At 46.3% G+C, this 27,909-nt stretch overlaps 1 protein-coding gene across 1 annotated transcript; it reads left to right on the forward strand.

The window, feature by feature from the left end:
* The first annotated feature begins 10,860 nt into the window (after nucleotides 1-10,860).
* Nucleotides 10,861-27,589, forward strand: HJURP (Holliday junction recognition protein). Its single transcript, XM_068544188.1, has 10 exons — nucleotides 10,861-10,879; nucleotides 11,276-11,392; nucleotides 11,575-11,641; nucleotides 14,121-14,176; nucleotides 17,628-17,721; nucleotides 19,998-20,062; nucleotides 21,252-21,344; nucleotides 22,531-22,609; nucleotides 24,536-26,127; nucleotides 27,339-27,589. The coding sequence occupies exons 2-10, from the start codon at nucleotides 11,297-11,299 to the stop codon at nucleotides 27,378-27,380; spliced, it is 2,184 nt and encodes a 727-aa protein (XP_068400289.1). The 5' UTR covers nucleotides 10,861-10,879; nucleotides 11,276-11,296; the 3' UTR covers nucleotides 27,381-27,589.
* The last annotated feature ends 320 nt before the right edge of the window (nucleotides 27,590-27,909 follow it).

Consider the following 27,909-nt stretch of genomic DNA (forward strand, 5'->3'; position numbering starts at 1 on the left):
ATGAGGCTGAATTATTAGTTATAATATAAGATCACTAATAGATACCCTTCCAAGTCAAGTTATGAGTCTTGGTTTAAAATACAGATTCCTCTGTTATGTGCTGTGATCAACTATCTAGAACAGCACTGTCTCCTAGAACGTTCTATGGCAATGGATTGTCCCATACCTGCTCTGTCTAGTACGGTATCCACTGCCCACATTTGACTACTGAGCACTTGAAATGTGGCTAGCGTGACTAACTGAAATTTTAATTTAATTTTATTTGAATTCATTTAAATTTTAATTTTATTACCACCATGGCTATAGGCAGGGGTGTTTGCTTATGAGTATTCCTTCAGCTGTACATGGAGGTTTTATACAGCGCTCTGTGATCAATCTCACATTAAAAGGGAAAATACTTAACCAAAAAAAGTCACCACTTATTGTCACCACTATTGTCACTATTATTATTTCAGTGGCATCCCTGTCCATTGTCCCCTCCAATAACCAGGAAGAAGGAAAGGTTTTCCCTGCAGCTGTGAGGCAACTATGTCCCCAACTGTTCTCACGCACGTTTCCCGATAGATGGAATTGTAGGTAAGGTCAGTGTAGGTAAGTAGCAATGAGGGCTTTCTCAGGTGCTCTGATGAAATGACTCCCCTCTTGACCTGCAGCAGGTCTAATTGCTTCCATGGATGATGAAATCAGGTCCCCTGTGACCTGCTCTTCTCAGCAATGGGATGTATGAGCCCAACTTCCAGAATGTCAGTTTCACATCAAATGACCCTCTCTGTGATATTAATAGACACTCTCCCCTTCTTGAAACTTATATTCAGTTAAAGAACAAGTAGACATCAAGATAGATGTAATAATCCCCAACCAATGTGACTGGAGCTGAACCTCTTCTCTCCAGCAGAAGAGCTGCTTGAGGGAATGTAACCCGAAGCAACACCATGGCTTAGAAACGTCCTCACCATAAGCCATCAGAAAGGTCAGAAAAAGGCTTCGCTACAGTAAGGAGGAAAGCCACAGCCTGAGAGGCAATATTCCCTGCTCACAGCCTTTTCAAACATGTGGCAAAGAAGTGTGATAGTGTCAGACCTCTCGGGGGCAAATTGGTCCATTAGGCTCCATCTACAACACGGTAGGTGTTCCGTAAAAGCCAAGAAAGAAAGCACAAAGCAGACACCTGGAAAACACAAAAGTGTTGCCCTCCAAAAAGAGGAGAAGGAAAGTAATTTAGCTAACGTCTCTGTACCAGAGCCACTTAGAAATCTCTGCCCTCTTACCTGCACTAATACTTATTTGGTTTCCATTTGGCTTTTTAAAACTAAAAAGCTGGCACTTCTCTGGTGGCGCAGTGGTTAAGAACCCACTTGCCAATGCAGGGGACACGGGTTCGATCCCTGGTCCGGGAAGATCCCACATGCTGCAGAGCAATTAAGCCCGTGCACCATAACTCCTGAGCCTGTGCGCCACAACTACTGAAGCCCGCGCGCCTAGAGCCCATGCTCCGCAACAAGAGAAGCCACCGCAATGAGAAGCCCGCGCACCGCAACAAAGAGTAGCCCCCCCTCGCCACAACTAGAGAAAGCCCGCGTGCAGCAACGAAGGCCCAACACAGCCAAAGATAATAAATAAATAAAACAAATAAATTTATTAAAAAAAAAACTATAAAGCTAGATCCAAGAGTTATTTTCTAAAATAAGTTGGTAGTTCTTTCCAGGCTTCAGCAAAACAATGAAATTTGGGATGTTAATTGGAAAACAAACATCTCCGACCAGCTTCCTTTCCTAACTACGTACCTTGGATAGACATCCTCCTCTCGCTGCCACTCAAGGTATTGCGATGTGATTTAGAGGTAGCCCCTCTCTTCTGCCTGTTTTCCAGCCCCACACCTGCATGGTTAGGAAATTACATTCTTAGTAACCGTTATACTTTATGCCAAGCACTGTGCCGGGTGCTCTTACCTAGCTTGCTTTATTTAATCTCCATAACTCCATGAAGTAGATACTATTCCCATTTCACAGATGACATAACTGAGGCTCAGGTCTATTGCCCAAGGTGGCCTTGGTTACAAACTGCAAGATTGTAAGACAGGTCATCTCTCTCCTTTGTTGAGATGATCAAGGGATACAATATACATAAACCCCTTAGCACAGTCTCTGCTCAATGAATAGTGTTATTGCTATTACTAATGTTATTACTGCAGGAATTGGATTGCCCCAGGATCCATCTCCCCACCCCGTTACATTTTCTAACAGAGTCATTCTATCTGGGCCATCCATGAGGACCATGGGAAGCATCGCGCTCTGAGGTGGAGGCACCAGCCCTGCAGACCGTGCTGCAGATGAGCAGGAACGAACACAGGACGCTGAGGGGGAGGACCTTCTGCGGCCGCTGAGTGGCACACGGGCCCCCAGAGAGCGCACACACACACAAGGTGTAATAAATGCGTGTCTACCTGCTTTCCTTTCAATATGTTTGAAAAGATGTTTGAAACTTGATTATACTATTTATAATTGGCATACTACCTTGACTTGTGCCAGTACTACATTGTAAAACAGAGTTGTATTTTATGATATTTAACAATGCTTGACACTTTGAAGTGCCACTTTTGAGGAATGAATATGGTATAACATACTTGAGTATGTGTGATACCAACCTTTTTAAAATAAAATATAAATTATAAATATAAAAAAAAAAATTATAAATATATAGGAAATATATACATATGTATAATTAGGAATCACAGGATTATGGAGGTTGAGAAGTCCCACGATCTGCCTTCTGTAAGCTGAGACCCAGGAAAGCTGGTGGTGTAGCTCCAGTCTGAGTCTGGAGGCCAGAGAACCACAGGACGATTGTCCCAGTCTGAGGGCAAAAGACCAATTTCCCAGTTCAAGCAGAGAGAGGGAGCAAATTCTCCCAGTCCTCTGCTTTTTGCGCTATTCAGGCCCTCTATGGACTGGATGAGGCCCACCCACATTGGGGTGCTTTACTCAGTCTACCAGCTCAGATACTAATCTCTTCCGGAAACACCTTCACAGACACAGAAGTAATGTTCAACCAGACATCTGGTTATCTGGTGGCCTAGTCAAGTTGATACATAAAATTAACCATCACAATGCCCCAGTCTGGTGAATCAAAAACCCACAGTAAACATAAGCTGGGGCCTCATGGGAGGGGAAACTATCACCAACACTGCCTCAATAATGGGCATTGTCTCAGTTATAGCTGGATGTTCATATTCTTAAACACACTAACTTAAACTCCAAGACCCTTCAGGGTGTTAGCAGTTCACAGTTCTTTTGGGACAATTAGGTTCAATAGCACTTACATATTGCAAATGACTACAGAATGTTCCAGGTAAAGGAGACATTGGTTTCTGCAGTTTCTTCCCCTCTGAGCACTAGCAAATTATGTTACTAATTTCAGAAGAATGATTGCAAATGAAAAACATAACATTTTCATAATAAATTCAATATGTGGTAAAAAATACTACTAATAGACCATAGAAAGGAATAGGTATTGAAATGGGAGTTATTATTTTTCTCTGTCAAATACTTGCAAAACTATAGACTTAAGAAAATTCATACAGAGTTCTAAAGTGCATATCCCATTCAGCAATAGAAAAATATTGGGATATAAGCAAGACATTTAAAATACAGAAGATGAGAAAACAAGTGAGAATTCCTTTTTTAAAAAAAATCTAAATTTTGTGTGACTTTCCTGGCGGTCCAGTGGTTAAGACTTCGCCTTCCAATGCAGGGGGTGCAGGTTCGATTCCTGGTCAGGGAGCTAAGATCCCACGTGCCTCGTGGCCAAAAAACCAAAACAAAACAAAGCAAAAAAACCCAAAACTGAAACAGAAGCAATATTGTAACAAATTCAATAAAGACTTTTTAAAAAATGGTCCACATCAAACAAAAAATCTTTAAAAAGAATCTAAATTTTGTGCATTTTATAACGATGCTAATTGTGATAAATGAGACAGACAGAAATAGTTCTTATTTCTTGCAAGAAATAACCTTAGAAGCAATGGTGTCAGTGGTTGAATATAAAGAGATAAGGATGGTTGAGAAAAGAGGTAACACTATTAACAAAAAGTTCATTTTGAGTAAGGACTGCATGCACTTAAACTTTTCAAAAAACAGAACAGAGTGTCTTCTGTGCCTTTCAAACATATTCCGGTAAACCATGGGAAGCAAGAAGGATCTGTGATGGGGTGATGGGTTGATGAAAGAAGAAAAGGGAAGCAATCCTGGGACATTTCTAAGGTCGGTAATTTTTTAAAGTATTTAGCAAATTATCAATGATCCTGGTGCCTCCTGTTTTAAAGTTATTCATACATAGGAACAGAGAAGAGCTGATCCTTGAATGCTACAGAGAAAGATGTCCTGAAATTTTTCAGATCCATAAATAATGGGGTGGATTAAAAATAGGTCATCCAAATCAATCTAATCGCCTTCTATTTTTAATGTAAGTTCTTTTCATTGATTTTTTTAAATGGATAGCCCATTAAAACACATTAATCATGACCCTAAGAGTGTATTTGTATTGCAAAAAGCCTAAGGTGAAGAGTAAAAAGCAATTTCCCACCACATGAAACTGAGGCCGGAACAGCACAAAAGAGGGCTGGAGCCCTACTTTTCCCAGGAAAATCATTTCTGGGTAAAAGCTGGGACATGAAGTAACATCGTGATAAGACGTTGTCCAACTGTATAAGAGCAGTTTTAGAAGGTTTGGAGCCATGTGTGTCTTCTTTGGATAAATTATCTCTAATTTTGTAGACCCAAGGTGAAAACACATGATTAGTTCTGCTGGGATTTTTATTACATGAGCAATGCACGCTCATAAATGCAGAATACATGTTCATTCTAGAAAATGCAGCTAAGGAAAACAAATATTTAAAATAATCCACAATATCATCATCCAGAGATAACACTGGAAACAGTTTGATATATACACACTCAAATTTTTAAAGTATACAATGTATATGTTTTAAATGCAGGCATATAATACATGTTTGTAAACTTTTGTACTAAAAGATCATATACATTTTAGATGACAATATATGTGTGTGTGTGTGTGTATCACCATTTACTCAAAACTATCCTTCTAGTATTGGACTTTATAAAAAGTGCTTCACTAAAGATTCTGCAGCTAAATAACATGCCACCAAATTGACTTTAGGAGAAATTGTACAAATTAACGTTCTCCCAAAATATGAGAAAATATTCACTTCATATTCTCACCAATATTTTTTCTACCAATTTTTTTTATTGTTCTTTATCTTTACTAATTTGACAGTTTAAAATAGTGATTCAAAGCTTTAAATTTGGTTTTGGAGGCAGGACATTTTATATGTTTATGGGCCTTTTGTACTCCATCTTTTGTTGATTGCCATTTATGAACTTTGTCCTTTTCTCTTTCAGGGTTTTCATGTTCCTCTTTATATTTTAATATTATTAACACTTTGTAATATATAATAGAGCTACTTTTCCCATTTTGTTGTTTGGCTATTAAATTTTTCTTAGGTATTTTTTTCATGAAGAAAATTTTCATTTCTATGTATTAACATTCTTTTAAAATGTATTTTTCCTTATATCTTTTGCCTTTGTGTCATTCTTGGAATTTATTGATTGTGACATAGCAAACATTCTCTAAAATGGCCATTCTTTTTGCCATTTTTTGCCATTTACCCCCAAAACGTGCAAGAGTTAAGATCATAATGAGACTTTAATATAGGAATAAAAATTTCTTGCAGAGTTTGAGACTTCGATTTAGCCAAATACACACAAAGAAGATGGGTCAGTACAGTTGGTCCACAGTATGGGCTCATGAATGGTGTCTTGGGTTCCCTGGCCAAGCAGGTTAAGAAGGGGCTGTACAATCAACGACCCAATAATTGTTTGCCCTAAAATATAGACTGAGCAAAAGGACCTTCTTTCATAAGTTGGCAAGATGATGAGTGACATTATGAAGGTTTTGTAGGCACCCAAGTCTAGATTTGACTAATTGCCTTTTCACAAATTGGTCACTGGTCTAATGGACCGCCAATCACTTGTCTTCAAGGCTGGATTGGATTGGAGCAGAGAATAATCAGCTTATACAACCATATGTTTCTTGTGGAACACAAGATAATCCAGGACAAAAAAAGACAACTGAAATAAGACTTCATACTTATAAATACACACACACATAAACACACACACAGAGGCAAAGCAAGCAGCTGGAGAATAAGCAAATATTTTCCAATGTTTCATCTCCAAACCAAAAGGCCTAAGGATCTTATACAAACACCTAGATTTAGTTACTTTAAACAAAGACCTATTGGTTACAAATCCTAGGATAACAAAATAAATTCAGGAATGAGAGCTCAGTGAGACTAGTTAGAACTCAGATCACCGCTGAGGCAGACCTACCTGGCAGCAGAGGAGAAGGACAAATGGAGTTTGGGAACAAGGGACCCAGTGAGTGCCCCTGTCGGTCTGAGGATGCCCTAGAATGCTTCCAAGTAGGGGCCACCCTACTCAAAACCACCTCAGAAGAAACTCCAGAGCTGTCACAGAATAAGACCACCTCAATAGCTGAACCAAGCTGAGTGCGCTGCTGTCAGCCCTGTATTGGATCAGCTGTACAAGAGCAGTTTTAGAATGTTTGGAGCCACATGTGTCTCACTTGGATAAATAACTTTGTAGAGTCAAGGTAAAATCATAAGATTAGTCCTGCTGTGTTTTTTATCACGTGAGTAATGCACGCTCGCAATTGCAGAAACAATGTTCAATCTAGAAAATGCAGCTAAGGAAAACTAGTGTTAAAAATAATTCGTAATACCATCATCCAGAGGTAACACAAGAAACATTTTGATATATACGTGCTCAAATTTTTAAAACATATAACGTATACATATTTTTTGAAGTGCAAAATTATCTTTTTAAAAAATATTTTGAACTTTCAGTGTTCACATTTATTTCTTTATTATTATTTATTTCAGATTGTTTTCTGTTATAGGTTATTACAAAATATTGTGTATAGTTCCCCATGCTATACAGTAGGTCCTTGTTGGTTATCTATTGTATATATAGTAGTGTGTATATGTTAATCCCAAACCCCTGATGTATATTTTTTTAATGCAGGTATGCAATACCTATGTTTGCAACCTCTAAAAGGTAAAATTTTAGGTGCCAATAAATACAGTTCTTCAAAATCGTTAAATGGAGCACAGATACATATCTATCACCATCACTCAACCATCCTTCTGGTATTGGACTTTACAGTAAGTCCCCTACGTACAAACGAGTTCCGTTCCGAGACCCTGTTCGTAAGTCCAATTTGTTCGTAAGTCCAACGAAGTTAGCCTGGGTACCCAACTAACACAATCAGCTATATAGTACTGTACCATAATAGGTTTATAATACTTTTCACACAAATAATACATAAAAAACAAACACAAAAAATAAAGAAAACATTTTTAATCTTACAGTACAGTATCTTGAAAAGTACAGTAGTACAGTACAACAGCTGGCATCCAGGGGCTGGCATCGAGTGAACAGGCAAGAAGAGTTATTGACTGGAGGAGGGAGAGGAGGTGGGAGATGGTAGAGCTGAAGGGTCATCAGCAATAGGAGACGGATGGCAAGCTGCAATTTCACTCACACCTGACGTTGATAGCACACGTCTGGTTCCTTGCTGGATTCAATTCTATCTACCCTCTTGAAAAAATGATCCAGTGACGTCTGGGTAGTAGCTCTTTTTTCTCGTCATAGATGACACGGTAGCACTGGATTACATTCTGAACGGCTGCTACAACCTTCGTGTACTGTTCTACGTTCAGGTCCTGTGCCTCAAAAACTAACGGTGCCTCCTCAAATAAAGAAAATCCCCTTGCTATTTCCTGCATCGTGAATCTCTTTTGTTCTTCAGTTACTTCTTCTTCCTCTTGTCTATATTTATCCTTTCTCTGGGCCTCCAATTCCTTCAGGTCTTCATTAGTAAGCTCCTCGTGTTGCACAGCAACAGTACTGTAAAGTACACAAAAGCACAACCACGTGTGGAGAATGCACGCACATAACAATGTATGCCAGACACGTGAACTAAGTTATGTGATTGAACATGTGAACGTACTTTCGCATCTTTGAAAGTTCGAAACTTGAAGGTTCGTAATGGAGGAGAGTTACTGTATAAACAGTGCTTCACTAAAGATCCTGCAGCTAAATCCTTGCCAACAACCTTAACTACTTAGGATAGATCTCAAAAAGAAGGCTCATTAAATCAAAGAATAAACACATTTTGTGAGCTTTGACTGACATCTTTTGGAAAGTCAATTTGTTGTTGGCTATTTACACCCTCTTCACTTCCATCAGCCCTGAAACAACAGAAGAAAGTAAACCCTTTTCTTGGCAGCCAAACGTATCGCCGTGATGGCTGTGGTTGATAATTCATCCGGAACGACGTTTTCACTGTTACACAGCAGTTTCTGTGTCCACAAAGGGACCAGCCAAAAGCTGTGCTTCTCCAACCACATAAATATCACTGGTGGCGACATTTCCACACCTTTCCAACATGAAATTATGCACACAGCAACTCTGTGCAGAATAAATCTCCACTTATTATATAAAATTTTATAAAATTGAGGCAAATTTTATGAGAACTGACATAAAATCATTCAAATGAGAATTATTTCCTATGTATACGTGTAATTTGAACAGCGCTTTGAGGGGTGAAAATTCTGGCTGGGCCAGCAGGGGGCGCTGTGCAAGCGCAGCCAGAGGCGGAGATGCTGCCGCCCAGCCGAGCATCACCCTCTTCCTCGCCGCCTACCAAAACCCGGAGAGACTCAGAGGTGCGGCACCCACCTACTTCCGCTGCCCGGGAAGGAGCTGATTTGTGATCCTTCCCCGTTCCTGGGCGATGGGGGTGGTGGGGGAGGAGTCTGCATAGCCGGTCTGGTTCCTGAGGCCACAGGTTTAGGTTACTAGGGTGGGGTGCCGGGTGGAAGTGGTGTTCCGTAGGGATGGTGTCAAATTAGGAGCATCGTTCCGGGCTCCTTCTTCCTGAGCTGGGCCGCTACTTTGGACCACGGCATGGGGAAAGCTGGTCAGAAAGGACTGGGAGACCAGCGGGCCAATGCACGGGCTTTAGCTGTTTCAGAGGGGAGTGGCCAAAATGGGTATGTTAATTCAGAAAGACACACGCACTCCGATGTTCATTGCAGCACTATTTACAACGGCCAGGACATGGAAGCAACCTAAATGCCCATCGGCAGATGAATGGATAGGGAAGATGTGGTACATATATACAATGGAATATTACTCAGCCATAAAAAGAAACGAAATTGAGTCATTTGTAGAGACGTAGATGGATCTAGAGACTGTCATACAGAGTGAAGTAAGTCAGAAAGAGAAAAACAAATATCATATATTAACGCATATATGTGGAACCTAGAAAAATGGTACAGATGAACCGGTTTGCAGGGCAGAAATAGAGACACAGATGTAGAGAACAAACGTATGGACACCACGGGAGGAAAGTGGTGGGGGTGGGGGGGTGGGATGAATTGGGAGATTGGGATTGACATGTACACACTAATATGTATAAAATAGATAACTACTAAGAACCTGCTGTATAAAAATATAAATAAAATAAAATTCAAAAAAAAAAAAGTGGGTATGTTTCTGGCCCTTCAGTTAAAGACGTGAACTTGAGAAATCGTTTCCATGAAGCTGTCCATGAGCCCCTGGGGTAGAACAGATCCTCGGAGAGTCAGTGAAGTGAGGGAAGGATGCCCTGAAACCTGGGAGTGGTGTCCTAGGAGTGGGGACCAAGCCCTAGGAGAGGTCAATTTGGACGTCCCAAGTCTCTAAATGAGATAAGTGTTCGAATCTAACGTATGTGGAAACACTGAGTCTAGGGACCAGCACGCTAAACTTATGAGCGCCCCCAAGGGAGGAGGAGACAGAAAACTGAGCCTATTTGTGAAAATTGGGAAAGTTACACATGGGATGTGTAGATTCAGTGGCCACTTGCAGCAAGGTCCTTTGTTACAGGTGGGATTCTCCAGGGAGCAGACAGGGGGACGGAGATACCATGCAGGATGTTTATTATTAGGGAATGCCCTTCAGATTGGCGGCTGTGAAAGGAAGGGAAAGACTGGGTGCCCATCAGATTGTCCTTCATTGGCTGAAATGGCCAGGGCTTCAGGTTCCCACCTGGACATGTCGTCGGATTTGGGCCGCCCTGGGGTTGCAGGATCGTGGGTGAGGAGCGCTCTACAACTGAGGCAATCCCTGAAGAGGCCGACAGCAGAAGGCGCCCCGGAGAAGCCCTCCCGGCAGCTGCGGCCTGAGGGTGGCCTGGGAATTACGCAGCATCTCTGTGTCCATCACAATATATTTCCTACATGAGCCCCGATGTTCTAACACCCCCCTTCTCCCCTAATTTCCGCTGGATCGCATGATAGGATTGGGGTGCGGGCTGAGAGGAGGTGAAGAGCCCCATCTAAGGGTCCTAATCATGCTCAAAGTTATACTCACTTTTTATCACACATTGTGGTAACCGCACAAGCACATAAATACGGCTCAGTGATGATGCTGAATTATCCATTCTCTAGAGAAAATATTACAAAATTAATATCAATGGAGCCGAGTATGCAATACAAATTATGTGCGAAAAAGGTGTGCCCAGGAGGTTAATTAAAATACCGTATTATATTTTCCTGGATTCAGTGACGTTTATCGTATTCCTCCTTTCTAAATGCATGTTCACTTTCCCGCCTCCTTTTGTATTCGTAATTCCGTGACGTCTTTCTCGGCTCTCCGCTCTCGTAACTGCGCGGAGACCAGAGGCGGCCTGGGCGAGGAAGCCGGCCCGAGGCAGGGCTCAGGGCGACATTCAGGTGAGGGGCTGACCCCCACGGGCGGCGAGTCCCAGCGTAAGTCACCTGGAAATCTCCGGTGCACGACAGGGGAAACCATACTCGTGTGGTCCTGTTGATTAACAAGCACAGGACGCGCGCAGGAAAGGTCACGCCATCGACCTCCCAGCGCGAGGCGGCGGATCCCCGCCTCCCCTTTCCGCTCCGTGCGCGCGCGTCTCGGGCAGGGCGGGGCCGGAAACTCGGGCACGGATTGGCCGGGAGAAAGCTGCGCCAAAGTGTTTGAAAGGCCCAATCAGCGCCCGGCCTTTCCGAGACAGCCAATGGAAAACCGGAGGGGCGGGCCGCCAGGGCGGGAGTCGCTATTTGAACCGCGAGGCGGGGAGCGGTTCCCTGTTCGGTTTCCCGCTGGAGTAGGCATTTGGCTGTTCGCGCGCCATGGAGGGCGAGGTCCTGGGAGAGGAGGCTCTGCTGCGGAAGCTCAGGGACAGCCGCCGCCGCTTCCAGAGGCGCATGCAGCAGCTGATAGAGAAGGTGCGGCTCCCCCCGCTGGAGGGGAGGGGGAGCGGGACGGAAGGGGAAGGAGTAGGGGCGGGAGGAGGAGGCAGGGTTGGGGACCCCCGAGACTTGCAGCCTCGCGCTGGCGCCTTCTCAGCCCGGGTCAGGGGTTCCTCTCGGCCCTCCGATCTGACGGGATGCCCCTTCCTCTCCCGCAGTACAACCAGCCCTTCGAGGACGCCCCGGTGGTGCAGATGTCCACGCTGACCTACGAGACGCCCCAGGGTACGAGTCAGCCCCCCTTTCTGAATGTTTACGGTTAAGAGTGTAACTAGAATAGTGTCCTACTAGAGTTTGAAATGCTGTCCCTGCTCTCTTGAAAATAAACCTTGTTCACCTAGTAGGTACTAAACCGTCACCGTTAGGGTTCACCGTTCAACCGTTCCCTTGAACCTATAAATTACTTAAACTACTTATTTCCAACAGAATTACGTATTAAGACAGAATTCTGATGACACACAGATGCATCCTCATTAAAAATGTCCCCGCCTGGGTTGACATCCGCGCTGGCTGTTTAATAGCCATGTCAGCTTGGGCCCATTGCTTTAGCCAGGCTGTGACTCAGTTTCTTCACCTGTAAAATGAAAAGATGATGACAATAATATTTACTTGGCGTGGAGATTGTGACAGTTACAGAAGATGAAGCTCTTGGAACAGTGCCTGGCACTAGTAAACACTCGTACTGACTGTTATTTGACCTGTTTGATTTGAGGTTCTGAGTACTTTGGAATTTGACCTGCATCTAAGGAGAAGGACCCATTCTGTTTAATGGTTGATGCTGCAAACTGACTTAAATCTCATGGATTCTCTTTGGTAAATAGCTGGAGAAAGTTTGCCCTGGGTGAGGTCAGTGTCTGCCATTCAGCCCCATTCCAACTCAGTATTACCTACTAATGAAAGTGAATCTCAGACCCAGTTCTGCTGTGCACCAGACAGACAGGTACAAAACAGTTCGTAATTCAATGAAATCCTAGCTCTGCTTTTTCAGCTGGCCTAGCCATACCCTGGGTGAAGAGTTTGTTCAGGCAGAAGCTAAGGTATTCCAGTAGTAGGTTTCTGTTACTCTGGCCTCTGTCAGGTGGTGACAAGTCTAACCCGAATGCAGGACTCAGGAGTGTGTAGAAATCATTCCTAAGGGTGCTGTCAACGGGCTTCACAGTGTTCTCATGGCCTGTTCATGCAAGGATGAGCAGTGTCTGGAATGTTCTGGTCAATTCGCATATCTTGAACACCACTAATTTCACCAGTGAAAACTTATTTCAGACTCCCGTTTGATGAGAACAGTAGTCAAGCATCAAACACTTTAGCATGTGGAAGACCTCCTGGAGAGCTTGTTGAAACAGATTCCTGGGGCCACTGACAGCAATGCTGGATGTGGATTCAGTGGGTCTGTGTTCTAACAAACTTCTAGCTGATGGGATCTCAGCTCCCTAGACCTGTAGCTTCCCCTGGAGAGGTACTCAGTTAGGGAGTGGCCTTTTTGATTAAATCCTAGCTGACCACTCTTACAGGGTGAATTCCTGCAATTTAAGGCAAAACCATAGGGGGTAGATTGGAACTAACAACCACACTGATTATGGTGAAGACAGCAGGTGAGTAATAGTCATTCACATGTTGACAGCTAAGCATATGCCTGTGCTTCTAAGAGTCTGAGGTTTCTCAACACCCTGCGAGGTGGGCACTGTTAGAATCATCAGTGTTTCACAGCAGAGGATACAGCAGAGAGAAGTTAAGGAACTTGCCTGTGTCACTTAGCCAAAGTGGCAAAGCTTTGGTTTGACTCCAAGCGCCTCTGTTCAAGCGTCACTCTGTTCTGGAAAGGCCACACGGCTCAGTGGTCAGGACCCCAGAGAGTCACTCCCCTGGGTTCACAGCCTGGCCTCACCACATGGGCGAGTGGCCTGGGCTGGTTATTTCACCTTCTCCTTGCCTCTGTCTCCATCTGTACAGTGAACTCGGTGAGTATCTATTCGAAAGGAATTAAGAGTACCATACGAGTTATATGTCAGTGAGTTGTAAGTGAGGTGTACTTGGAAAGGGTTTAGCCTGGAGCCTGGAAGAGTAAGCACCGTGTAATTATTGCTGCTGTTACCATCATCAACAACCATCTCAAGCCTCGCAACCCAATGATCCCTTCTTTGTTAATTTGAATTTACCTGGGAGCCAACGGAGGTTTAGGGAGAGATTGAGTATCTTGCCCAGATTCTGCTAGCTAGTAAGTGCAGGACTCCAAAACTCAGTGTTTACCCCCTGTGCCGAGGGCTTGCTCTGTAACGTGTACATTGTCCTGAGAAAGCACTTGCACGGTACATGGGGTAGAGAGGTTGCCCTTGAAAAGTGATCTCTCTGTCTGTAGTATATGGATTACTCTCAGTATATGTATTTTGAGGATAGTACTTGGCATACATATGTTCGTTGTTTCCATTTAATTTGTGGCTTAATGCTGGATTCAATGAGCTGCTTGCTGCCTACTAGGTAGGAGAGATTTTCGTTAACGACAGATTTTTGTCTAGTGTTGATTTTTGAAAAACCTTCAACCTCACAAAGATGAGAAACAACAGAATATCAGGAATATGGCTTGGTTATGTCTTGGTTATATTAGATCTTTCTGTTGCCTGTCACTTTGGTTTTCTTTGAATCCAGATTGAACAGAAACTCAGTGTTCATGATTACTTAAGTAGTCATTTTTATTTCTTTTCTTAAGGATTGCGAATTTGGGGAGGAAGATTAATAAAGGAAAGAAACACAGGACAAATCCAGGTATTCAATGTCAAATTTTATTGCCAACATGCCTTGCCGTGGAGGAAGGTTGATACGAATAAAGATGGAGATGAGCTGGAACTGTGCCCAGGGGCCACTGCAGGGTGTCGTTCCACAGTTTTCTCACCCTAACTGCCCTATTTTCTTGTGTATAAGGATTTACTGAGACGCGTGTCTTCTGTTGCTTGTCAAGTGCAGGTAGGAGCTTGTGATGCTTATGCCCCTTGCATCCCCCGGTGTTTCCCCTGCCATGGACCAAGGGGCTCTGACAACTGGAGCCCACCTGTAAGGTGGAGCCAGCTGGATAGACCTCCCCCATCCCCAGCTTCAGCCACAGCTACCAGCTTGCTTTGCCGGGTCCTTACAAGAAAGAACAAATCCAGGTCCTTCCGGGAAGGAAAAAGGCATCTTTCCCTCTTCTGAAAGGAGCAAGAGATTAGGGAGAGGGTGCCCTGTGCTGTTCACTACCTTTTAAAACCCAGGTGTGTTTTTCCTGAGTTTATCCATGGACACAGCAGCTATGTGATCTGTTACCTTCATGGGAGGGGCCTTCCTACTGTGAGACCCAGGGAGTCTTGTTTTTTTGTGGCAGTGACTTTTGTAAGGATGTCTGGTATCCTCTTAATCACCACTTCTCACCATGTGGTGCTTCCTCGTGGCCAGTTGGGGAGCCGGTGCCCAAGAATGAAAACATCAGCATTAGGGTTACATAGCAATTAACAGCAAATCTGAAATCAAATTTCCTCCTGATTGGTTATTTTTAACACATAATACATTTAGTCATAGAAATGTTAGAAATACATATAACTACTGAAAATTAACCTGACTCGTATATGCAGAGATAAGAGATAGTCACTAATAATGATAATATTTTAGTATACTGTGATTCCTGTGTATGTATTTATAAATATACATTTCTTTATCCCCTTTTTTCTTTTAAATACACTTTTTTTTACCCTCTTTTTTCCACTTAATACACATTGTGAAAACTCCTCTTCGTCATCTGTTGTATAATTCAATCTCCTTTTTTAAAAACACCTGCTCTCTTATTGATAGTCATTTAGCTATTTTCACTTTCCTTTATTATAAGTCAGGATCAGCACTCTTTTCCTGCAAAAGTCTAGATCAGGGGTCCCCAACCCCTGGGCCATGGACCACTAGAGGTCCATGGTAGAGGTCCATGGCCTGTTAGGAACTGGGCCGCACAGCAGGAAGTGAGCGGCGGGCGAGCAAGCGAAGCTTCATCTGTATTTACAGCCGCCCCCCATCGCTCGCATTACCACCTGAGCTCTGCCTTCTGTCAGATCAACGGCGGCATTAGATCCTCATAGGAGCGTGAACCCTACTGTGAACTGCACATGCAAGGGATGTAGGTTGTGCGCTCCTCATGAGAATCTAATGCCTGACGATCTGGGGTGGAGCTGAGGCCGTGATGCTAGCGCCGGGGAGTGGCTGCAAATCCAGATTCTCATTAGCAGAGAGGTCTGACGGCACACGGACCATAATAAATCAGTTGCTTGCAGACCCATATCAAAACCCTATCAGTGAGTGGCAAGTGACAATTAAGCTGCATCTTATGGAGTAGACTGGACATAAGCAACACACTTCGGATGTCACTGTCTCCCATCACCCCCAGATGGGACCATCTAGTTGCAGGAAAACAAGCTCAGGGCTCCCACTGATTCTGCATTATGGTGAGTTGTATAATTATTTCATTGTATATTGCAATGTAATAATAGAAATAAAGTGCACGATAAATGTAATGCACTTGAATCACCCCCAAACCATCCCTCCACCCCCACCCCCCAACCCTCCCACCCCGGTCCATGGAAAAATTGTCTTCCACGAAACCAGTCCCTGGTGCCAAAAAGGTTGGGGACTGCTGGTCTAGATGATAAATATTTTAGGCTTTGCTTCCCATGTGGTCTCTGCTGCAGCCACTCAGCTCTGCATTGTAAGGGGAAAGCAGCCAAGGACAATAGGTGAACAGACAGGTACAGCTATGTTCCAATAAAACTTTATTTATAAGACCCCTGTTACATACAGAGACAGAGAACCGTTCTTATCTCTTCCCAGTGCTGTCACCCCTGTTCAGTAAGTGCCAAGAAGTGGGATCATTATGTCAAAGGTTATGCATTCTTTAAATTATACATAATAATGGTACCCACTGATCAGCCAGTGCTTGAATGGTCTTGGTGGCAAAGTGTTCTCATCTGGACATTTATTTAATGTTTTTACTTAAAATTAGGAGGAGCCCTCGCTGGAATCTACGGAATTTTAAGCCCCTTTCCTGGGGTTAGAAAACTGGGCGTGATCTGTGATGACAGCTCAGAGGTCTACAGCCTCACTCAAGTCACCACCCGCTGCCTGCCCTGGGGCTGTGGAGGCAGTAGGCCCCGTGGGCTGTGCGTGGGCTGTGCATTGACCCAAGGGTTTGTCCTATCACTTGGCCTGGGTTCTGTTTCCGACCCCAGAGCTGCCTGTAGTTAGACGCTGGTGCCGATTGGCTGCTTCCCCATGATTCTCAGGCCAAGTTCTGTGACACAAAACAGCTCTGGACACTCTGCCGCATCCCAGCTCACCCAAGGCAAAGGTGGTGACCTCCCCCAGGCAGGATTCACAGACGCCTAGGAGATGCTGCCTGGGTGCCGCCCCGAAAGGGACAGGCCTCACCACATTCTCACTCCTGTTCTTGCAAGGCTGGGGGGGTCCTAAAAATATTTTAGCCCATCTGGCATCTTGAATTCTCCAATTTCCCTAGTGAGAGCCCATCCACGGCATTCGTTATGGTTGTTAGAGAGGCCAGTTGTGCGGATGAGGCTCTAGAGAGGGAAGCACGGCCTCCTCGGGGGCGGCCCACTGACCACCCCGCAGGCTGAGTCCTGGTCAGGACAGCTGACCGCCCCGTGGCCAGAGCTCAGCTTGAAAGTGGCTCCCCATGCCAGGGTCCCACCACATGCTGAGGCTTTTAAAGGAATTGTAGGTCTCACGACATGGAGATAAACTCACTGTTAAGATAAAAAAGTCACAGAAAGTCCCCCAGGGGCCTCTTGAATTTCCGGATTCTACCTGAGGATCTGGTGGCAGTTGTGTTCTGTTTCGTTTTGGCCTTGGCTCTGTGCTCGCCTCCAGCCCAGGGCGTTCTGGGCCTGTCCACTCGTGCCCCTGTTTCCCGCTTTCCCTGCTCCATCACTTACCATCCAAGTGGTTTCTGAGGCAGCAGCCCTTGGCACGGCCAGAGGAAGAAAGCTCTGTTCTTTTTCCAAGGGAAAGCTTGTCTATCTGCTAGGAGTTTTGAGGCCTTTTGTACTGTAATATTCTAGAAGAGGAGCCCCAGGAAACTTCCTGTTCTCTCATACGCTAAAGGAAGAGGAAGGATCGTCGGTATGTTACTTGACAGTGGCTTTGAAATGTGTTATGACCGAATCAAGCGTGTCTTATCGACTTCAAGGGCTCCCCGGTGAAGACGGACGACAGGACAGATGGACCCATGCGAGTCCCAGCTGGAGGTCACGAGCTTCCCTTGCCCTGCACGCAAGTTGAGGGTGAGTGTCCTGGCACTAGAAAGCCAGGTCCGGAGGGACGTGGGTCTTTTGTCAGAACATTTCAAGCCTAGATCCCTCACTCTGACTTTTTCCAAGGTGTATTTTAAAAACTAAAACATTTGAAAGCGCCCTGTTACTTCTTTCTAAGCTCTTCCAAGGAGCTGTCTCGCTCACAGTTACATTGTGGTACTTGACACATAAACGGTACTCAAATATTCTAGAATAATAAGTGCACAGCCCTCACCCCCATCCATCCATTTTGTTTTGTTTTGACCTTTTGCCAAAAAAAAAAAAAAGATTAATCTCAAGAATTTATTAACAGTAAGACTTTGATGTGCCCTTGCGGGCTGGTGTCATGGACCACTAACTCCTACGCGCCCTGCAGGCGTCCTTTCTCCTGCTTCCTGTTCCCGTGGGGCCTCCTTTCCCTTCCTCAGGCTAGCCGAGCTGCTGAGCCCCTGGCCCAGTCTGTTTTCTCAGAAATCCACCCATCATCTTTCTTTCTTTCTGTCCCAACCTCTCCCTCTACCCTGGGTACATCCCATCAGATCTCACCTTGAACACACAGAACAGAATTCATATCTCCCGTCTCGGGCCCCTTTCTAGCTGCCTCCCTGTGTTCACCTTCCCTCCACAACCCAGTCTGTAACAGTGGCCCATTTCACCGCCTCTGGTGTTCTTGCCCCCGTGCACACCTCAGCTGGTCCCCTTCTGGCTTCTGGCTCCGTCTCAAAAGCACACCTCGTGGTGAGGCTCCCGGTGGCCCCATGGCTGAATCCGGTTGGCATTCTTTGATTTTTATCCTGTTGCCCTCTCAGTAGCATTCGAAGCTTCTGGAAAGTCTGGCCATGGCCTCAGTGCCCCTGAGCCCCCCGGGCTTTCTCCCTCCTCTCAGCCCCTCTATCATCCCACCTCCCACCTTCGCTGGTGCCCTTTCCCGAAAGTTGGGCATCTTTGTCCCTCACTCCAGTGGAATCCCCTGCCCAGACCCCCTCTGGGTGTGTTTATTGCCAGCGGCCTCTCTCCTTGAACACTTTGTCTGCACTCTGCATATCTCAGCTCAAAGAGCCAACCCAACAGACCTGTCCTCAGGACAAGGCCACCACCGTCTTCCCTGTAGAATGAGCCAGAAACCCAACATCCTCTTGGCCTCAGCCCCTCCCTCTTCCTCATATCTGAGACAGCGCTGTCCCGTGCCTTTGCCGCCACCGTCTCTCTTGCCCCTCTGCCCCATGCCCCACGGTGCCAGCTCCTGTCTCCACCTGGCCTCCACCCCGCTGACACCTTTGAACGTGCGAATCTGGTCATGTGGCTTCTCTGTTCAAAGCACTGCAATGGCTGCCCATTCCTCTGAGAATGAAAAGAATTCAGACCATGCCTGACCTGCCCACTGTCTTTTCGCTGCGCCCTGGAAGCCCCCTGGTCCCCAGATCGGAGCAGACTCCCACTTTTACCTGTGTTCTCCACACTGGCTCTTCCCCTTGTGGCAGCTAAACAGCTGAGTAATTACAGACTTTGTTCTTGAACACCCATGTCCTGTGGGACTGGCCTTTCTGCAGCCTTTGTCCGCCCTGCCCAGGCCCTTGCCCGCACTGAGCAGTCAGAGATATGGGTTGAGTCCTAAAGGGGAAACCAGTGGTCTTTCAGATCAGAACTAGAAAGAACTTGATGGAGATGTTTACTCACGGGTGTTACTTGTTTACCGGTATCAATCCAAATTTTAACTCCGTAAAGCCTTGGGTCCGTGAATTTCCTGCACTGCTTGAAATCAGTAGAAATAGTTCTTCTTGAGCTGAACTGTCCAGTGTGGTAACCACTAGTCACCTGTGACTATTCAAGTTCATTGAAAATTAAGTGAAGTTTAAAATTCAGTTCCCTAGCCTCCCTACCCACATTCCACGTGTTCAACAGCCACATGTGGCTAGTGTCTGACATCCTGGACAGCAGCTGGGGGACCTTCCGCCATCACAGAAGGTTCTACTGGACAGTGCTGGCCAGTGCTGGCCTAGAGGGACTCAGCTTCCAGGATCAGAGGCCATGGAAAGAGCCAGAGGTGATACAAAAGTTGCTTTCCCGCATCTCCCCGACTCTGGGCGTGTTCCTGTTCTGATGGTTTCTCTGCAGGGCGACAGATGGCCATGTCCCTATTAAAGGGGGCCACTTGAAGCAATAGGAGTTTTCACTGTAAGGTATACTCAAGCAATGCAAAAACTATCCTCGAGAGAAAAATGCAAGCTTTCTTTAAAAATTCTGATGGAAATTTCCTTTGCTTTTAGATTCAATAAGCAGTGATACTGATACAACTTTATTCCAGGAAGATGTGGTCGCTGGTAACTTAATGGTAAGACCTGTCTTTTGTAATGAAGGGACAGAGTTGAGGCTTGGGGACAAGTGCACATTCTCATGACCTACATCTTCCTGTAAGTCCCCTTCTGAGGCTCGCTCTTTGCTGACATCACCCCTCAGGTCTCTGTCCCCACGTTCAGATCCCCGAAGGCAGCAAGTCACCCCTTCTCGGTTCAGCCCCAGTTCAAGCCTGATTTACTGAACTTACGTAAATGTTGGGTGATGTTCCCTCTGCAAATAGAACAATCCCGGCTGTGGTTCACAGTGTGCCCTGGGCCTTGACCGACCTCACAGCATAGAAAGTTGGGTTCTGAGTCGGTCTTTTCCCATAGAGATGGTGTCATAAGGGAGGCGCTCTGGGGAGTGTTTCCAGGTCAGCCCTCGGGATGGACGAGAACACACAGGACAGAATCCCCCCGAGCCTCTGACCTGACCCCTGGGTCAGATGCCAGAATAGCTGGCATGTGGTTTTCCTCTGAAAGCACTACTTTTGTACAGAGGTTCGCCCACACACCCGTGTGTGACTCGTAGTGTCTACCTAGAATTAGGTAGTGGCCCTGGGGGAGGAAAGGGGTGCATTGTGAGGTATTGTGTCGGGGTGGCAGTGAAGGGGAGCAGGCGGCCCTGACAGTAAAGGGCCAAGGTGTCGGCCGCTCCCCGGTGTGTTCCTGTGACCCCCCAGTCTGCAGCCCCAGGCCCTAAGCCCCACCGGGGTGCACAGTGGAGGCTGAGGCCCCCTATTTCCAATGTATGGCAGGTGAGGGGTAGGAGAGGCGAGGGTCCCTGCCCCCTGAGGTGGACACTGAGCTTCTTTTCTTATAAACATACCAATTGGGGTCGATTCCAGTAGTTGTGTCCTAAACTCGCCTAAGAATATTGTTTCTTTTTTTCTCTTATTCTAGTAATATTGTCATAAACTTCTCCAAACTGGTATGTTTTGTCTTTCTATTTTCTTTCGGATTGTTACCATTGGGTCAGTTCCCTAAAGTCGGATTCCAGGGTTAGGTGGGTTTTCAGAGGGGGCTGGACCACTTTGTGCTGCTAACAGCAGGAGGTGAAGAAGTGACTTGGAGGAACTTCGTTTAAAGACGTGTACACTAACGAGCTTGCCAGCGTGTCCCAGGATCCCAGAGCTCGGCCGTACCCAGCAGCTCTTACGAATACTGACTTCTCTTTGGTGTCAGCCTGCAGTGCCCTGGAGCCCAGTGAAAAATGAGCTAAGGAGGAAGTACTTGACACAAGTGGATATCCTGCTGCAGGATGAAGGGGGTTTGGAGGTAATGTTTCCTAGGGTGTGTCTTCATATAAGTAAACCATGAACTAGAGACACACTGAGGTGTCATCTTGTCTTGTTCACACGCCACAGAGCCTGCAAAGAGCGTTTCAACGGTTGTTTCCACACCGTTTCGCTCACAGGCTCCCCAGTTCCCGCTCTGCCTGAGTAAACACTCTGGGACCCTCGGGCAGCGCGATCGGCTGCCCGCTGTGCTCTGGGCAGCTCACGGGATCTAGTAGGGCCCCCACCCTCAGGCAGAGGGCTTTTAAGCTGCAGAATTAGGGAAGCTGTAGCGCCTACCTCCCTCCTTCCCTGCCGTGACCGGGGCTGCCACGGGCCACAGGGCGCCTGTTCTGCCTGCTTCGGCCGTGATGTTGGCGAGATCTGGGGCTGCGGTGGACCCCGTGGGAGGTGGGCAGCTCACCAGCCCCTCTCCCAGGCCTGGTGCCCTCCACCTTCCACGGCAGCCAGTCTCCTGGAGCTTTGCCTGAAGGAGAGCAAAAGGCTAAAGGTGGAGTTCACGCAAGGATGCCAGCTCTTTAGTTTTCCAAGTTCTATCAGTCTCATCTCCTAAAACAAAGGACATTTTAATACCAAATAACTAGGAAGTATGTGTTCTGGAATAAATAATTCATCTCAGAGGCAGCCAGCTTAACAGGAGCGTGGATATTTTCTTATGCTGCTGCTGACGGCGAGAAGCCTGTATCTGAACGAGTACGGGAGATGCCTTTTTCCTTTGTCTGGAAGCAGCAAGCGTGGCCTTTTGGTCGCCCTGCCGGTCGCGGAAGGAGGCCAGGGCCGGGACCGGCTCCGTTGTCCCAGCGACGGGTTCTCTTTCCCTCCATCTAACTGGACCGGCTGTCCTTGCTGTCAGAGGATAACGGTGGAGGAGGAAAAGCCGCCAGGCCTCCCGAGAGAGATTCTGGCAGACGTGGGGCGGTGGTGGCCCTTGGGGGGCAGGGGGCGATACCTGGAGGCCACGGGGGCAGAGCTCCTGGATCTTCCTAAGACAGCTCTTCCCACCACTGCTGGAGGCCCAGCCGGCCGCCGGCCGTCATCGTGGTCGCGCGTGTCACCACTGCAGCCGCAAATGGAGGCGCCGTCTGTGGTTGGGAGAGCAGTTGGGGCGGGAAGCCCGAGCCGACACCTGACAACTCCTCTGTTAAAGTCATCTGCTTTGATTTCAGTGTGCCAGTTACGGAGAGGGAAAGGACACCCGTGTGACCCTGGTCCCTTCATTGGCCTCGCCCGCCAGGCCTCCCGTAGGTGAGTGTGACGTAGAAACTTTGCACGGACCATTCACTTGTGGTAGAGCCACGGCGCCCTGAGCTGGGCATATTTCATCACCATGAACTGTGAGAGACACGTGCACGTCATGGGTAAATTATTACGTGGTAAGAAACAGTGCTCTTTCCTTCCGGGACTCGCATGCTAATTGCTAATTAGCTCTTTATCCCAAGTTAGCATTTTGAAAATTTTTGACTCTCCAGAAATGTAGGACTCATACAATAAACATCCTTTACCCACATTTAGCAATTCACGTTTTGTCACGTTTGCTCTATCACTCCCGACATACACGCACGTACACGTGTGTATATGTATTTGCGTTCATGTATATACCACCCCTAAATGCTTCAGTGTCTCCAAAGAACAGGCTGAGTCCCCTCAGAACCACATTAAACTTGGCACACGTTGAAATGTCACAGTGACACAATACGGTTTTACCCAGTCGTGCCATCGTTGTCCTTTGCAGCCTTTTTTGTTTGTTTAACCAGCTAAGGACCCACTGGGGCACCACCTGTCGTCCTTCACCTCCTTCAGTCCAGAAGGGCCCCTCGGCCTTACCATTGTCACCATCATCATCTTTGCCATCACTGACTTTCTTGAATAGTCCTGGCCTCCAGGAGATTTGCAGAATGTCCTTCAATTTGGACTTATATGTGGTTAAGTTTATGTTAAACATTTTCGGCAAAAATACTACACAGGTGATGTTTTTGTCCTCTCAGGACGTCCTGTCAGCCTGTCCCATTGTTGGTGACTTGAGTCTGGTCGCACAGTTAAGGCAGGCCCCACCAGATTTCTCACTGCAGAAGTGCCTTTTATCCTTGGAGTCATCTGTGGATGACCCCTTGAGGTTGCCTGGTAGCCTTTTCCCCAGAACCCTCGCACCCCATGGTTTTTAGCATCTCGCCATGACTGTTGCCTGAGCTGGGGCCGAACACAGGCCTTTTCTGGTTCTGCCGTTTCCCCCTGCCTGCATTCGTTGGCATTCTTGTATAAAGAAGGTTGGGCTATCTCCCTTCCATTTCTTTTTTTCCCTTCCTTTATCCTCCCCAACATGCTTTTTCTTTATTTAACTTTTCCAGAATCAGTAAGAACTCATGGACTTTTTTTTTTTTTAATTCACATTAAGAATCTGTTGTCAGTTTTTGTCACCCGTTAAGCCTGGAGGAGCCCCTTCCGTGCTGGCTTCTGCATCCTCTGACCTGTCTCCGTGGGGGTTTGAGCTCTTCATCCCCCACCCTGATTCCAGAGTTTTCCCCCAGCCCCCGCTGGCTCCTCCTTAACAACAAGGCTCATTTGGCCGGTCGTGCAGCACAAAGTAGCCTCAGAATCACAGCACCTGGTACCACTCTGCTCAATAACGTGCTGAGGAAGGTTCCAGATCTCCAAGCAGCATTGTCATCCTCAGATAATATCCCGCTGAGGGAGGGCGTTCAGAGTTATTTGGATTCTATTTTCTCTTTCGGTTGTTGTCAGTCTGACATACCTTTCCCTTCCCCACCCAGCCCTGTAGGCAAACAGGGCCATTATTTTCTGGTTTCTAATTAATCTTTGACAAGGCAACCAATTTCCAAACCATCACACAGGGAAGGAAGGCTCCTTTTAGGAAGGTCAGTGGAGAGTAAATTGTTTTGATAGCTAGAAAGAAATGTCTGAGAAGAGTCTATTCCCAAACATTTGTGAATTTTTCTTTTGCTTCTGTTTTTTGTATTGCTTAAAAAGAAATCACAGTGTTATGTTATACTCCTGAAACTAACATAATGTTATATGTGAGTTATATCTCAATTAAAAATAATGATTGAAAAAAAAAACCCATGCTGGTCCCCATCCAGCCTTCGGTTCCCTGATCTCTGCGTGTGGTCGGTTTTAAATGGTTAACGTGGCTTTGCCTTGTGTGTGTTTCTCCAGAATGCTACGGTGGCGTCTCTGAAGAGAGCCCCGGTGGCCCATTTCAGCCGACTTCATTGCCCAGAGAGGGCGATGCTTCACACTCTTGCTCAGCAGGCCTGGCCCTGGCGCCGAGGGGTGATGGCACCTCCTTACAGGGAGGGACCGGTGGCAGCAGCTTCTCAAGCAGCCGAGGCTCTGAGGCTGAGGACGTCTGCAACGCGACACTCAGCGATCTGTACGCGGGCATGCTGCACTCCATGAGCTGCCTGCTGGGTGTGAGGCCCTCCTGCGTCATCTCCACCAAGACGTTCATCCGCCAGAACTGGAGCTCCAAGCGGAGGCACAGGTGTAAGAGCAGAATGAACAGAACGAGCTGCAGAGGAGGCGGGCGCTCTCGGAGGAGCCCCCAGGAGAGACGTCCACCCAGCTCCGAACCCGCGAAGGACGTGGCAGTGTTAAGAGATCGCAAGAACTTACTCGATGTTTCTGGCCATAAGATGGGTTTAAAATTGGGAAGGGCTTTTCCTGAAGTAAACAAACCCCAGATCCACGCATTCGCTTCACGCTGGAAGGAGCTTCCGAGAACGCCTCAGAAGCTTCATTCTTCATTGACTTACTTAGACTCCAACGCAGTGTATCATCTTGATCAGGAAAATAGATTCATGACATTAAAGTGGTTGATTTCTCCTGTAAAAATAGCTTCTAGACCCAGAGTACCGCCGGGCGAGGGAGGGAATCGTTATAGGGAGATCGAAATCAGATTTGACAAGCTTCATCAGGAATATTGCTCGAATCTTAGGAAGCAGCCTTGCCTGACTTACCTTTCCGGCTCCTCAGCTGTGGATGTGTACAGAGGTGGTCCAGCAAGCCCTCGTAGCCCCCAGGGCGTAGAAGCCCACAGGCCGAGTAGCCCTCTCCGCAGAGCAAAAGGTAAGAGGTTGAGTGAGGCTTTTGAAAGCCTGGGCGAAAGATCTATCGGAGAAGGCAGCTGCCCGCCAAAGAGTGATTCCTTCCCCTCACTTTCAAAGACCAACTCCACACACAGCCCGGGCCGCTCGGAGCAGACCTCTGACCTTGCTTGTCAAGGAAATGATCTGGGAGGATTTAGGAAGTCAGTATCGCTCACCAAAGCCATTTCAGTACCCAGGGTACAACCTCCAGGCTGTGCCAGGGATCGTTACGATGACATTAAAGAAAAATTTGACAAGCTTCATCAAAAGTATTGCCAAAAATCGCTTCAGCGGACGCAGGCGCCTTCGTGTACCAGAGCATCTCCAGATAAAGCAAGTGTGGGAGTTCGGTATCAAAAAGAAGACGTCTCAGGAAAATTCGATCCAGACTCTGGCTCCCAGGGCCCCCCAAAGTTGTCATCATCACCCCAGCAGAGCATTAAAAGTCCCCTCGGCTCGAACACAATTGGGGCCCCTCCATCTACAGGTTTTGCTCTCGATGCCGGCTGGGGCCATCAAGTCCCCACAAAACGACGCCGATTATCAGACCCTCAGGTGTGCAGACAGTGGGCTGGACCCTGGGATTTCTCACCTGTGGGCAGAGCCATCCCGAGGCCCGGGGAAGAGGCTGGCTCTTTACAGCACACCTGGGAAGAGAAGGTGCGTTTCTGTTTGTCGAATGTGGGTGTTTTGCAACAGGATTCTTAGGTGTTAATTTTCCGAACTTTCTCCCAAATTCTTTCCCTTCCTCTAAAATCAGCATTTTTACACATTTTCTATTGGAATGCATTTAGGGGATGTTTCTAAAAAGCTTCCCTTAAGACACTCTATCCCATCCTTGTCAAACTGTCACTTCCAGCCTCTTCACCTCACACTCAGAACATAGCTGTTGCAGGCAGCTATGATCTAGAATTGATGACTCTGACCCCTTCTGGATCCCTCCTGGGGACAGAGCAGGAGTCAGCCCTTGGGGAACCCCCAGCAGCATCCCACTCGTGTGAGGGGCCGGACCACACGCTCCTGCTCGGCCCACGGTCTCCTGTCCTCCCCACTGAAGCCCACCTGCTCCCCAACCTTGGCCACTGTTTAGCTTGTGCAGGTGCCTTAAGCTGAAGCTTCACCCTGCATGCACCATTGTATCTTCTCCAGAGACAAGCCGCCATGAGTGGTTAAATTTTCTCACGTGGGCGCCAGCTTTCCCAGCCTGAATTTCAGCGTGTCACACGCGGGGATTTGGACGATGTATCCCGAGTCCGTGTCACTTGTCCACTGGCTGATGGGATCTGACTGAGTTTGGTTTGGCCGGCTCCTTCTGGAACTACAGTATAAACAATACTTAACCATTTTTCTGTATTTTCTTTTCTTTCTCTACTTAACGTTACAAATTTCTTGAGGAAAGGGACCAAATCTTCGTGAGCTGTGAACACAAGGAATTTTAAGGGCCAACCTCTGAGTGCCCTCTGTGCTCCAGGCCATGTTAACCCTTTTTCAGACCTTCCTTCCTTAATCCCCATGTGAACCCTTTGATTAGATAGGTTCTGTCCAATAGGCAGTGCTAGCTCTTCTTCTTATAAATAAGGAAATGTAGTCTTAACTGCTGAATCCACATGGGCAGTGCATGGCTGGGCCAGGATTCGAAAGCCCATGGCCTTAACCATCAGTTTGCACTGCCTGCCTGAGGGGTTACCGTTACTTTTTTTTTTCTTTACGTTCCTTAGGATATTTATTAAGCAGCATAGCATTCTCTATAATGACTCAAATATTTGTATATATTCATTGGAGTTGAATACAACAGTTAAGCTTTTGGGGGCAGGCAATGGGAATTCTAGTGGAATTATACTGAAATCTATTTTTTTTTTTTTTTTTTTTAGAGGAAAGAACAATACATCTTTCAGGATGGAAGAGAAAAGTGATTTCGTGTTAGAAAACCTCAAAGCTGAAAATCTATCGCCAAGTTATTCTGAAGTATTCCCTCTTTCCTCTCTTTGATTTTTGTGTATTTTTTCAGATTCTCAAGAATATATGACAACTTGCTTTGCTTATCTGCCTTTCAAAGCAAATTTCTATGAAATTGGTTCCGTTGAGATGACTCTCTGGGTTCTTGGAAATTATCTGAATAAAGTTGACCAATTAAAATTTTTAATGTTATTCTTTATAGGCCGATTTTTCTCGTTTTCTTTGTTACATTTAGACGTGACCAGAGAATCCGCCCTTACATTTCCTATTTCCTTAGAGAAATCGTTCGCTATGAAACCTAAGTTTAAGTCCTGGATACAGTGATCCTGGAAGGAAAATACAGCTGCTTAGTCTTTTAAATTCAGACCCATGGGACTTGGTATCTTCCATAATAGGAGGTAGCAAATCGAACCATCGTACAAGTTACCCATAAAAGTAATTCCTAGCATTTTAATATTTTTAGATGAAAACATAAACAGGCCTGTG

The sequence above is a fragment of the Eschrichtius robustus genome, chromosome 5 (genome assembly GCF_028021215.1).
Source record: "Eschrichtius robustus isolate mEscRob2 chromosome 5, mEscRob2.pri, whole genome shotgun sequence".
Lineage (NCBI taxonomy): Eukaryota > Metazoa > Chordata > Mammalia > Artiodactyla > Eschrichtiidae > Eschrichtius > Eschrichtius robustus.

What these genes read in the sequence shown, in the direction of transcription:
- HJURP (XM_068544188.1), top strand. Translation starts at nt 11,297, where the DNA reads ATGGAGGGCGAGGTCCTGGGAGAGGAGGCTCTGCTGCGGAAGCTCAGG. An exon ending in TGCAGCAGCTGATAGAGAAG is followed by an intron (nt 11,393 to 11,574) that starts GTGCGGCTCCCC and finishes CCTCTCCCGCAG; the next exon opens with TACAACCAGCCCTTCGAGGA. An exon ending in GCCCGCCAGGCCTCCCGTAG is followed by an intron (nt 22,610 to 24,535) that starts GTGAGTGTGACG and finishes GTGTTTCTCCAG; the next exon opens with AATGCTACGGTGGCGTCTCT.